The sequence below is a fragment of the Hibiscus syriacus genome, unplaced genomic scaffold, assembly GCF_006381635.1.
Source record: "Hibiscus syriacus cultivar Baekdansim isolate YM2019G1 unplaced genomic scaffold, ASM638163v2 tig00110432_pilon, whole genome shotgun sequence".
NCBI lineage: Eukaryota > Viridiplantae > Streptophyta > Magnoliopsida > Malvales > Malvaceae > Hibiscus > Hibiscus syriacus.
Window position 1 is genome coordinate 669,189 of NW_024062735.1, and position 14,535 is coordinate 683,723.

General features: G+C 30.6%; 1 protein-coding gene across 1 annotated transcript; it reads right to left on the minus strand.

Moving 5' to 3' along the window:
* Positions 1-12,131: 12,131 nt before the first annotated feature.
* LOC120125517 (homeobox-leucine zipper protein ATHB-16-like) lies at positions 12,132-14,065 on the minus strand. Its single transcript, XM_039143932.1, has 3 exons — positions 13,515-14,065; positions 13,042-13,418; positions 12,132-12,951 (listed from the first exon to the last, which is right to left on the minus strand). Exons 1-3 carry the CDS (start codon positions 13,576-13,578, stop codon positions 12,439-12,441), a joined length of 954 nt encoding a protein of 317 aa, XP_038999863.1. The 5' UTR covers positions 13,579-14,065; the 3' UTR covers positions 12,132-12,438.
* Positions 14,066-14,535: the final 470 nt, after the last annotated feature.

Here is a 14,535-nt window from a genome sequence, read left to right on the forward strand (position 1 = left end):
TTCAAGTTCAACTCAATATAAATTAAGTAAAATTTAAATTATAAAATATAAATCAAATAATTTAAATTTTTAATCAATAATATATTAATTTTTAAATTTAAGTCGAATCTATCTACTTTATATATATGTATATCATATATATATATATATATATATATATATATATATATATATATATATATACATACATGGGCGGAACATCATGGGAACAAGGGAAGTCTTGGTCCCGTTAATTATTTTTTAAGTATTAATTAATATTAAAAAATATATATCTTTAAAAATAAATAAAGAATAATTTATCAGGCCCTCAATTGAAAAAACAATATGGGGAACCTGTGTAGCTGACCGTCTTGCAAAGCTTGCAACTTCGTCAAATCTGGAAATACACCGCCTGCAAAGTCCCCCAGCTGAAGTTTTGGATCTTCTTCATACGACAAACGCATATTAGGATAGTACAGTAATTATTTCTCTCATTTACAAAAAAAAATATTTTAACACTGCGTTAATAAATTTCTAGTTACACCCCTATATATATATATATATGCGGTTATAGAAAGCTCTATAAATTAAATCAAATATTATTGTAAATATTTATGATTAAATTTAAACAAAACTTAAACATCTCAAATCTACTTGAAATTCATAAACTCGACTCAAATTCTTTTAAATAAAATTTAATTAATAAAATAAGACTTATCAACTTGATTAACTTAATTTTTTTGAATTAATCACTGATATCCGATTTATTGACCGACTAATCCAAATCGGGTGCTGCAGAGGCAAGGACGACCCACCCAACCTAATTTACCCCATTTACAAACGTCAGAGTTTGAACTTATGACATTTCTTAAAGAATCTAGTATCATATCTCACTATTCCAATGGTCGTCGGTAACTTAAAACTTTTTTACTTAACACTATTGAATACTCTTCCTGAAACTGGCAACCTGTGCATAACACACTTGTAATCTGATGTGCTGAAAGTATATGGTTGGGCTTACTTTTAAACTTGGGCTGGGTTTTAGGCTTGCCTGATTAGACCAATTTTTTATTGGTATCCAGGGCAGGACGACTCAACTTCAGCATCATTGATTATAAATGAATAGCAGTAAAGTAGTTGTGGAAATTAGAGGTGATTTCATGAAAGCTTTCCAACACCACACGCTAAATTTCTTGTCCAGATAAGAGTAACCAAAAATTGACTTAACATTCAAGTATTTGACATTAGCAAATCCAATTGCGCAGACAGAGGTTCAACCCAATCGTCCCTTTCAACAGTTAATACACTCGAAAACGATAGCTACCCTCGAGATTCTTCCCCAATGGCCCATCTTGACAACACACTTTGCTACTACCAAAAGCCATGTCAAGTAAAACCCTTTTCTGGCCAAAATAAAAATTCAAAGTCCCTTCAATCAGGGTTCAGCCTGCCTATCTATATGTATATATGTATTGCCTCAGCTATTCTCATAAATACGGTAGCTCCTTTGTCCTATCAGCTACGCAATCCAAATACGCACAAGCTCATTCTTTCCTTATATCTTGTGTGGGAGCTTTCACCATTATGATACATCAACAGGATATTAAATCTTTCGAATAAAATTAGAAGTTCGAATCCTGATATTATAAATCATGTTTACACTTTTTCTTACAGCATCGACATGCTGAAGAACCAACACGTTGTCGATTAGCCATATATTCTGCCGATCATGTTTAAGAGATTAGATCATTTATATAAATTGTCTAAGAACAAACAACACGATATCTCAAAAAGATATATCCAGAAATTGGTTCAAAACAAAATATTCTACTAGTTTATTTTAACAGTTCATGAAGTGGGGTGGGCTTAGCAAATGGTGGAGCCGGAGAAGAGGGTATCTGAAACAGACAAAGTTGATTAAATGATTTGAAACCCATGATCCCAACAAGGGGGCACGGAAATCTAGGGCAGAAAAAGAAAAGCTTAGATGCTTCTGGGGATCTGTGTTTTTAAGGGATTGAAAGATAAACAGTTTGCGTGTGATTTAGTGTTTTTATCTGTAAAAACTTGTACAGTTGAACCAGAGACAGAGAAAGAGACGACAAAGTCGTAGATCCCATCTTCAAATTTCTGACAAAGGAAAAAAATTAGTAGGTATGGGTCTCTGCCACCATTGCCCCCCCCCCACCACCCTATACAGTTCCGATTCTCTTCGTCCTCGCCATGTAAAAGATTATTTGCTTACCATTGCCTCTTGTTTTTCATTAAAATTACACCCTGTAAAAGTTTAGTTATTGAATTGGTACTGTCGGAACCGTCTTTCGGTGGGCCCCGGAATTGGGCTTCGACTTGAAAAAATATGGATTGGAGTCGCCACCGACCATTAAAAAAAACATTTAGGTGGGTCGGACACCATCTTACCCGATCTGCGTTGTACCAGAAATATATCGAGTTCGGGAGTCAGTTACGGTCAATGAAGGATTAGCACCCTTGAACCGCCCTTTCGGTACCAATTAATTTATCGGTTGTCTTTATTTGAGAAAATTAAAATTTAAATTAAAATTTAAATTACTCGATTCGAATTACTCACCTTTGATCAATTGGAATTTCTCTACAAAGTCAAAATTGTTAGGGGAAATAAAAAAAAAAGTAAATATTGAATAAATAAAAGGAAGGAAAAAATAATAATAATACAAATGCTAGATTTTAAAAGTAATAAATTATTTACAACACATTAAAATTAAAGTAAAAATGAATAACTAAAAAAATGCTAAAAGGAAAAAAAAGAAAAAAAAATTAAAGGACTGAATTAAAACAAATTAAAATGGATGGATTAATCAGGTACTAAAATTGAACTGCAAAATTAAAAAAAATTAGGGGCCAAATTATGAAAAAAAATGTAAATTAAAAGTAGGGACTGAATTGAATAAATCGAAAATTCAGAGGCCAAATTGCATACAGTGACCAGATTGTAAAACGATTCAAAGTTCGAGGGATGGCGGAGAAGATTTAAAAATCCTGTAATTTCACTATGGTCCTCGGTATATAAATACCCAAAAACCTTTCTTCCTCCCTCATTCTCACCATTTCTCAAAACTGGTAACTCTCTCAAAGCTCCTCCCTCCGGCCATCCTCTCTGATGGAGATCCCTCGTCAGTCACAGCCTCGGCCGCCGCTCGCGGCGGCCGATAAAACCTAGCCCTTAGCAAAATACTCCCATCAACCCGGTACACCAAAATCCAAGTCCCAAAACACCAAAAGCAACCCCTGTTGGAGTATATCTAACGAAAACCCTTTCGGGTTTTACCTTTCCGGCGACGTCTCGCTTTTCCGATGGCCTCTTTGATACGTGCTCCGATGTTTTTTCTTTTGCTCTGCTTTTGGTTTTGGCTTGTTGTGTTGTTCAATGATTTATTGTTTATTGATTTTCTTTAGGTTCTCTGTTCGGTTGTTGGTGTGTTTGGCTATCTTGTTTGTGGTGTTTGGCTTACTATTTGTTTTCTCTGTTGACGGCTTTGCGATGGCTCGGTTTGTTCGACCGTGGTGGTCTATTTCACTGTGTTCTCAGTTTTTGGTTGTGATGCCTCGTGGGTTCTCCCTCGGTTCTGGGTTCTCTGATCATCGTCCCCTTGGCAGTGGCTTGGTGGGGGTCTTTATACCCCACCGGTGGCATGTTGGTTCCGATTGTCACGGTGCTCATCGTGGTTGGTTGGCCGGGGATTTCGGGATGGGTCAGTCCCGATATCCTCGGCCGAAAATCTCGGTGACCGGTGTGTGGTGGCGTTGAGGCTTCTGGTACCTTCCCGGATTTGATCTCGACCGTTGGATTGGGTCAGATCCAACGGTCTGGATCTGGCTGCGCATTTAAGGGTTAGACAAACCCTTGTTATTTTGCAATCCTGACCATTGATCCCATCTCGATCTGATGGTTATGATTCATGCGGCGCTGGACTTAATGATATAACCCTAAACCTTTACTGGGTTGGTTCAAGCCCTAATCCTGGACTGATTGGACCTTAATGATAGACCTAAAAAAATAAATAAAAAAATAAATAAACGAGTAAATAATAATAAACAAGAAATAAATAAAAAATAAAATACTATATATTTAAAAAAAAATGTTTTAAAACTATATATATTTCAAAAATATTTTCAAAACCATATACTATATAATTTTAAAAATGTTTTAAAACTATATGTTACAGTTTTCAAAAACGTTTTAAAACTATATTATATGTTTCAAAAAATTTTCAACTATATATTATATAAATTTCAAAATGATTTTAAAACTATTTATTATATAAGTTTTCAAAATGGTTTTAAAAACTATATAATATATATGGTTTCAAAAATATCTTCAAAAACTATATAATATATGTTTTCAAAAAAATGTTTTCAAAACTATAATATATATGTTTTCAAAAATGTTTTCAAAAACTATAATATATATGTTTTCAAAAATGTTTTCAAAAACTATATATATATAAGTTTTTAAAATGATTTTAAAAATTATATATTATATATATTTTCTAAAATGTTTTTTTAAACTATATATTATATATAGTTTTAAAAACTATTAAAAACTATATATTATATACGTAGTTTCAAAATAGGTATATATATAAATATGTAGGTACATATAAAGGAAAAAAAATATGTCGACGAAAATTAGTGTCTACATGTACCTACCGGTTCTTCTTTATAGAAAAAGTTGATTGAATCTTTCACGTATGGTAAAAACGTCTCAATATAAAAAGCTAGTTGGTAAGAAAAATAAAAGTGGATTTCTATTTTTTATAATTGATTTTTGGATTTATTGACAAGTTTTTCGTAAGATATTCTGTTATTGTTGAATTTTTTATAAAATGTTTTAGTTATTTTTTTTCTAAGAGACGATTTTATTTTCTTAAAAGTTATATTAGTAATTATTCATAAATATGTGATGTTGATATTTTCTTGGAAAGTATTATATGATAATTGAATATTAATTTACAATTTTTTGTACAAATATAAAATGTTGGTATTAAATTGATACTAATTTTGATAACGCAACACTGATAAAACTACAAGATATCTTAATTTCGAATACGGAACAATAAATAAAGATTTTTTAAATTTGAAGTAAGTATAAGATATTATTTGTTCAAAAATAACTCTCAATAATTTGACATTTGACGTTCGCATTCCAGATACTCATGGGGTTTGAATCCAACACTTCAAGAAATAACAAAAATTTCTTTATCACCGACCATTTTATATATACATGTATATACATTGAATGCGAGTATATCTTATCATATTCTAACAAGCTCGTCCTTCAAAATTCAAAATAATCCAAAGTAAACTTTATTAATTTATTATATTTTGTATTTATAATCGTATTGTTTGTTGTGGTGGTGGAGGGGGCCGACCATGTGAGAGCTTATTGCCCGTCTCTCTCACGCGCCCCTCCTGTAACCTCTTCATTTACTTATCAAACCTTTGGCTGATACGAACGTTACCTTATGTAATTCTAGAATTATGTTTTATATATTTGTTCAATATATAAATGTCAAAATCAATGTAAATATATAATATTTTATATTTTTATTAGAGAACAGAGAAATTATTTCAAATTAAATTCAAATTTTAATATCACTGAAAATTAAAGCAATATTTGTATCATTACATCACAAGCTTATAATACATAACTATACATAATTTTCGTAAGTTTGGACTAAATGAAAAGTGTATAGGGAAAATAAAAAAATGAGGAATATACATGTTTTACGATATGGATTGGAGTTCACGTGCTGCCTCAATGCGGTAGAGTTGCAATACTCGAGGCCAATAGAGCATGGTCAGCTGTAGCAATCGGTGGGCCCATTTATCCGAAATCTTTGGGTCCGTAGGGCCCACAATCGACTCTCCCTTCTTTCATAGGCTCCACCTGAATGCAACCTTTTCTGAATAAAGTTGAATAAAGAAATCAACAAATTCTGGATTCAAATATTATATTTATTATTTATATTGAATTTAGAGTAAATGCGAATTTTTTTTCATATATGTCAGGAAGAAACTTCACTTTTTTTTTCTCTAATTATGAATTCTATCCCTCCACATATAATAGTATATTTCTATTTTTTGTAATATCTAATAATAAATTAGGGACTGACCAATGTGAAGATGGGTTATCAACCGACATGGTAGAAGTGGTTCACGTGTTTGGTTTGGTGTACGGGCATCATCAAGTTGTCATTTACCTTTTCAATAAAAAAAAATTTGATGAATCAATGGATTATTGTTATTTGATTGGAAATGGTAAATGGAACAGCCGGCACGATTAGCAATTTTCAGTCTCACCGGAGTGAAAGTACATCTTATACAAGGCTTAGTGTATTGTAGATAACCCAACACAAACAAATAAAAACAACAATTACTTGTTTAAGCTTAATTTAGTTTTAAATTTGTTTCATTACAAAAATAATAGAAATTCATTTTATATTAAACTTAAATAATTTACTAATTGTTTGAAATATTTTTATTATTTAATTAACAGTTTGATAGATGTTAGATAAAACGGGCACAAGGCTCAAGACATGACATGAGTAACATGTAGCTATTTTATAATGGTCTCTTATACCTAGGAAGATTAACATGATTATCCCTCCCTATTCGTATAGGATCTTAAAATTTTCTAAACTCCAATCATTTAATTATTTAATACGTTTTTTAATATATGAAAGGATTAAAATGTAATTACGTTTTAAAATTTCCAATCAATTAATAATGCATATATATTGCTGGTGTAATACTTCTTAATTCATTTGATAAATTCATTAATTAATATAGTTTAGTGTCTGGTTTTAATGTTAAAGCATAGGATAAACAGTCGGATGCATTTGGCCAACATCATGAATAGTTGTTTTTAAGAACTCAAAAATAAGCAAAAAGAATGGATTAACGACACCGTTTACACTCCCAATAAAATCAAAGGAGCTGTTGGAGTTGGAGATAAGACGGTAAGATCTCAAACGAGTGTGAGCTTACACGCTCATAATTAATTTGATAGCGGCTTAAGCCGAGTCTGAGTTTAGAGAGTTATTAAAATAGAATTTGTTAAGATGGTATAACTATGACATCGTGGATGGAGACATTAGTGTTTCTTTATCTAACCTAATCTTTATTAAAATCAAATTAAATATTTCTTTACTAATAAATACATTATTTTTTGTGTATAACTTTTCAAAGTAATGTCCCCACCAACCTCAAAAACTTTAATAAAAACTTTGATTAAGATAGCCTCCATTTCTTTTATTTAGAATTTAAATAACCTTACTGATACTAAACAAATCTCTTCCCCTACTCTTTTTCAATTCTGTAACATCTTCAGATATATGATCTAAAAATTGAAAATTTTAAGTATACATAATTTGGATGACATTTTTTTGACATTTGACTCCTTTTAATTATATTTGAAATAATAATAATATATATTTATCGGCCCAAAAAAGTTATTTTATTTTAATATTTATTATATAGGCCATCTAAGATAAAACATTTGGGCATAACTAAAGATAGGCATAGGTTACCTATTGGAGACTTAATTCTTTTATGGTTTCAATTTTATGTGAAGGGTTCTTCCCTTGTAGCCATAGTGGCGGCAACAAAAATAATACAAACATTATAAAGTTGAATTTATTTATTGATTCATGATCATATATTACTGACCAAAAGAATAACATATTTGGGATCTTCTGGGGAAGGTCGTTCTGATAACAAACAATATGCTCAGACTTTATTTATTTATATTAATCATTTTTAATTAATAGTGCAATCGACTCTTTATAAAGGAGTTCATGCACTGGGCACCGGTTAAATCTGTTATTTAATGGAATTTATATATTAATAAATTTGATGGATGACGAAAGTAACAAATAGAGATGACTATTTAAAAATATTTACAATCTCAAATTCATAGATGATATTAATGGTAAAAAGTAATATTGTTCTTCTTAGAAACTTTAGGTTCGAATCGTTGCGTAAGCAAGGGTGTACGTTTTCAATTAGTTAAAAAAATTAAACTGATACTATCTAGTAATCAACCCATACTATTAAAAAAACATATAAACTCAATTCTAATTATAGTAAAATTGATTATACTTAAGTGTTTATTTTTAAAATTTAAAGGTAAAATAATAAATATTATATAAATCGTATAAAAAATGCTCCATTTCCAATAATAATTATGTAATATTTTAGTAATGTATCTAAATTTTTAAATAAGTGACCAAACTTTAATAATATAAAAGAAACACTTTATTTTTAACGTAACAGTACCAAGGTCCATTATGTAATATTATGTGACATTAAAATTTGAATTATGAATTCATTGTTATCTTATATACAAGTCGAGCGTCTCTGACAGCAAAGAGAATTAATGTTTGTTAAATTGAACAAGCATGAACTACACCCCAAACCTGTTTTTGTATCTATATATAAATTTATATATTAAGCGGCTGCAATAATAATAATAATAATAATAAAGATAAAATAAAAAACCGTACTTTATAAAATTATGAAAGAAATCATGTCAAAGTTTAAAAAATATTAATTATGCAAGCACATGACTTGTTTCTAATGGAAAGTAACATTGCAAACGATGACGTTTGATATCATTTCCTGTGTTAAAGTTATTCGAATGTGAAGTTTGTGGTTGATAGTGGCAACCGGCAACCTTCACAGTTGAAATTTTATTGTACTTTTAAAAGTTAATTGTATCGCATCCTTTAAATTATGAATTTAATTTGTGATTGATTATCGATTTTTTAAATTAGAACTGCCATTCTAAAATGAATGGTTCTTAAAATTATAAATTCATCCCTAAATTATTGATTAATGCTAATCATGTATCTTATTAATAAAATTATTATAATATTTTTAATTAATTTGTGAACAATGATGTGTATTATGCAATAACATGATATGATGCAAGTGACAATTAATGCTGCATCACTTCCCTCAAAATCATTATTTAAAATAAAATTGAAAGATTATTTGATTTATTCATTTGTTTATAAATCTATCTACATTTTAAAGTTAAATTATTATTTTATTGAAATATATTTTTTAAAGGAGCGTTTTGTATGATTTCATTGATTAGATACATACAAAACAAGACAATCGATAAACACTTCATTAAAAAACTTATCGAAGCCTAAGTGGAAGAAAAAGAGTGATTAAAAGATAATATTAATTATCATTTATATCATATTATTATAGACTTCAACATTAACAAGGCAATTAATAATATTTATAACAATTTTATTAACAGATGACATGATTAGTATATAATAATAGTTTGAAGATGAAATTAACATATTGTAGGAATTTTTGAATCAATTTAAAATGAGAATCATGAATATTTAAATATTAATTTATGATTTAAATTATAATTTAAGGACATGTAGTGTAATTAATTCTATTTTGAATCACGAAAAGCATGTGTAAAAAAATAAATTATTTTTTATCGTAAGCTTCTCTCATTATTTAACTTGTGGGATAAGTTAGGAATGGGGTTGTTTCCTCTTTTTGACTTTTGAGAAAACATTTTAACATCAAATGAACATTTTATAACGTATGCTTATTTATTTATTTATTTATTTATTTATTTACTTGTTAGCTTAAGGTCTCAAAAGCTGTAAAAAAAAGTGAGAAAAGAAGACTTGTTAAATTTAATTAAATTTATATATTCTAAAATGTTATCAATTCATTGTTTTAATTAATATTAACCTTAAATTTAATAATTTTATTGATAAATTGATATCACATATCCACGTCATAATATTTTAAATTGATACTTTTATAAATTCGTTAATATTTTAAATGAAATTTTATTTTTTAAAAAATTATAATTTTAATTCTTTAAAAAATTCCATGCGACTTAATCACAATTTATCATGTGACAATAATATCTCATATAATTATTAAAAAATAATAGTTAAAATTGATCCAATAACCTAATTAAGTTAGATTTTCAATTTAATGACTTAATTGATTTGATTTTTTTTATTTAATAATATATTTAGTTAGATATAAAAAAATTAAAAGTTTTAATGGGAATAAATTGGTATTGTTTGTTATTTATGGTTCATCCCTTCTAATTCAAGTGGATAATTGTAATTGGTAAAAGGACAATTGTTAGTCGGTGTTTTTACAGGAAGAGAGTTGGTTATAAGGGTTTTTCAGTAGTATTGAGGGGTATTTATAATGACTTTATTATATTGGTATTAGACATAGACTAATTATAACTATTTGTAGGTGAACATACTAAATAAATCTAATCGTTAGATCTTGGATATCATTTTAGTAGATTATGTGGACTTGTTAGAAGTATTGATTTAAAGGACTGTGTCCGAATGATAAAGGAGACTCTGATAAACAAAGAGGTCCGTTTGAATACCTTGATTGATGGAAATTTAATACTTTATGACCATGTCTAAAAAAGTCTTGAAAATTTCACGAAGATCATCTCCAACGTTAAAACAAAAAGATAAATACAATTTTGATTATAGTCATATGAAAAAAATATATGATTATGACTAGTGTTATATTTTTTTTTATTAATCTAAGATAATTACAAGGTAGTTAACACCCTTGTCTTTTATGATGTTCGAATCAGATACCTCAAGAAATTGTAACAATTTTTTTACCACCGATATCATTTGGTTCGTATTATATATTATAAATTATATATGTAGTAATAAGATTTAAATTAAATTCACAATTTATATACAATAAAACTCAAACATAAAATGTTAAGAATTTAAAATTCATTGAACGTTTGTATTAAATTGGACTAAAAACACTAATTTAAATTACATTTTATTTTTAAAAAGAAGACGACAGCCTCAACAAATAATAATAGAATAACTTGTAGACATAAAATTTTACACTAATTATTTTAACAAATATGATTAACAAACATCTCCATGTTAAGTGAGGAAAATATCATCTAAAAAGAAGGGTAAAATATATTTATCTGACATAAAAATATAAATAATTAAATTTAGAAAATGGAATTATGAAAGTGGGCGGGTGAGTGACAGCGGCGCACGAGGTTAGCAGAAAAGAGTGAAGGGGGATGTTTAGAAAAAGCTGCGGTTAAGAGGAGATGCGTGTGATTATGGGGATCCAATCATGTGGCTCTGCTTTTCAGCTTTCCCTTTAACTCTTCTTTTGTATTTAACACCTTTTCACCCTTTTCCTTGTTTTAATGTTCCCTTCCCATTTTTCAATTATATACAGCCTTAGCCTCTAGCCTCTAGCCTCTAGCCTCTAGCCTTTAGCCTTTAGCCTTAGGCATAGGTGTTGCTTGGTTTGAAATTCCGAATCCAGCGTGTATATTTAAAAAAAAAAGTAAAAAGATTTCGGGATTGCTTCTACTGTTATATTTAAACAATACTTTATATAAAACTTGTTTGCGGTTATCACAAGCTTTTTATTGCAGACAGCAGCAGTAATTTCCTCCGGTCACTTCCTTGTTATTTTTTAATTGATTGTTGTTTAATTTTATTAATTTTCAGTTATATTTTAATATATTTAAAAGATTTATTCTCTTTTTCTAATAAATAGTATCATGTTTATAGATGCTTTTGGACTTTTGATACATTTTTCTTCTGTTAGGGTTTTTATTTGTTTGTGATTATTTGAGATTTCATGGTTATTTATTTTTCCTGTGCTTGGTTTTTTTTGGTTATTTACATATGACATTTAGTTGCTTCTCGGATATATGTGCCAGAAGAGACTACAATTAAAGGACGATTTTTTTTTCACTTGTTCACTTCGATTTTTCTCTTCAATGTCTAATGCTTTGGGACGTCAGAGTGATACATCTTTATCTGTCGTTAAATCAATTGTTTACGCTATTACTCACTAGATTGTCACTAATCAATCACCGTTATATTTTACTTATGATAGATATGAATATATTTGTTCCATATGCATGTGACAAGACACAATTCAAAGACCATAGTAGCAGCTAATGGAAAACACTTGAGTCTGCCTGAACTTTTTCAACTTTCACTGAAAAACTCAGCCAATTTCAATTTAAAGAAACGTAAATCATATGTTATTTATTAATAGTATTATGCATAAAGAAAAGGCAAGGCAAATGATGATTGATGATTTTGTTTATTTTCCCCCAATGGACTGCGGAATTAAGTTTCCGGTTTACAGCCAAAAGAGAATAATAAAACCAACTTCCAATTACGACCTAATCATTCCCGCTCGCCCCCAGGTTATGGTGTCACCATTTGCGTTAAGCCTTAACTTCTTCGCGTCTCTTCTTCAGCTCCAAATTACCACCTTTTGTTTTTCATTTTACAAATCTCTTGGAGCTTCATTTAAGATACCCAACTTTGTCTTTTGCCTTATTTCATTGCACTTTTTTACATACATGTCCATTTGTGGCTTCTCATTTTAGTTCCATTGTTCTGGGTAACACCATTGCAGACTCGGAGCTTGCTCATCGGAGAAGAAATTGCAAGCTTCATCTGTACTAAAGAAATTGTGCTCTTCCATCTTCACAAGATAAGTACTCGTTTTGGAGAACTGGAAACAGTTCATCGAGGATGGTGAAGAAGCGGACGATGAGTTGAAGTTGAATGGTGATGTTTTCGTCGGCGACATCAAAGGATGTTGGCTTTGTAGGACCCCGGACGAAGAAATAGCACCGTTGTTGTTGTTCGTGGTGGTGTCGTCTTCGTTCAAGATAGCGCTCGAGTCACTATCCGACGACCCATCTTTCAGTTCTGGCAAAAGGATGGCGTCAACTCCTCCATTGTTGTTGTTGAAGCTCTCATGGATCAGTTCAACCGGAGGCCGCTCACTTTGATCCATTGTTCTTTCATCAGTTTCGGTCACAATCACCTCTTTCACTGAAAGATTGCTCCCTATGCTTTCTCCATTCAGTTTTGCTTTTAGCTCTCGTATCTGCAATCATTTTGCTGAGTTTAAATTACAGTTAAAAGAATCTGATACAATATATCGGCACATTAACCAAGCTTCTTTGTTACTCATTACCTCTTTGCGAAGTGCTTCATTGTCGTGTTGGAGGGTATCGAAATTGAGCTTAAGAGTTTCGTAGTTGGTTTTGAGAAAGCCATAATCCCGTTCCAATTGCTTGGTCTTCCACCTGGCACGGCGGTTTTGGAACCAGACAGCGACTTGTCTCGGTTGCAAGCCAAGCTCTTGAGCTAGTTTCACTTTCCTCTCGGGTTCGAGCTTGTTTTCGACCTCGAAATTCTTCTCCAAGGCCTTGACTTGATCGACCCTTAATCTCCTCTTTTTCTCGGCACCATGTTGTCCTGATTCTTCCAAGCACCCTTCTTCGTCTAAGCCATCCAACATCGAATGAAACTCTTTACTGTAAATCTGGTGGTTTCTTGGACTTACTTCATCTGTAACAAAAGAAAACAAACTGCCAAATATGATACTAAAGCAGGGCATTGAATTATAAGTGAAGTGAATTGAAATTTGGGTTTGTTTTACTAGACCTGTGGCTGGGCAGATGGACATCAAAGCACCCAAGGAATCTGAGCTGCCAAGTGATCTCTTCATGGTTGATGATGAACTCAAAACACTCTTTTGAAAAAACTACAGATCTCTTTTTCTTGATGTCTTAAAACTCTTTTAGTTTGGATCTTGGGTGAAAATCTTTGCTTCAAGTAGGTCTGAAACAAGGCCAACTTGTACAAGTATGTAGTTGCTTAGAACTGTCTAAAAACCACTGAACTTTCTTAACTTCCCGTCATCCTCTCAATTCCCATTAAAAAACAAGCAAAACCAAAGCAAAAAAAAACAAAACTACACCCAAAATACCCAACAAGACAAGCTTCCAAGAAAACCAGTATACATACACGTATAGGTAAGAACAGCACTCCCTTCCCACAAAAAACCCAGACCTAGAAGAAAATAACTTAGAAATTTATCCTCCTTTTTTTCTTTCTTTTGCTTTACATCATTATTCAATCAAAATCAAATTGCAATGGCGTTATGGAGAGAGAAGAAGTGGGGGAGTTTTCAGAAGTGAGAACCAAACTGGGAGCTGGCCATAATCAGCTTTTCTAACTTAAATAAATAAATAAAAACTAAGATGGGTCAGACTAGGGTTAGAATCTGACTGGGGTTAGGTACACCGAGTAAGCATTGCAAGGTCGGCAAATGCAAATGCAACCAAAATTCAGTCCAAATGCAAATTGTAGAGTCTGTACCGGTTATTGCCGGTTTTCGACCGTTAATTCTTTTTTCTTTCCTTTTTGGTGGTAAAACCAAAAGCAAAAGGCTAACGTTATTTATATGAAACATCAATTTATAATAGTTTACAATAAATAATACGTAATATGTTTATGAGTAAACTATGAATATGATCTTCCATCGTTCATGATGATTTTGTATTAGTCGCTTGAAAATAATCATTTCAATTTAATCATCGTCACCAGAAAATTTATTTTAACCTTTAACGACGTTTATAATAAATTACCAAATTGATGATCCAACCTTTAAACGAGAGCAAAA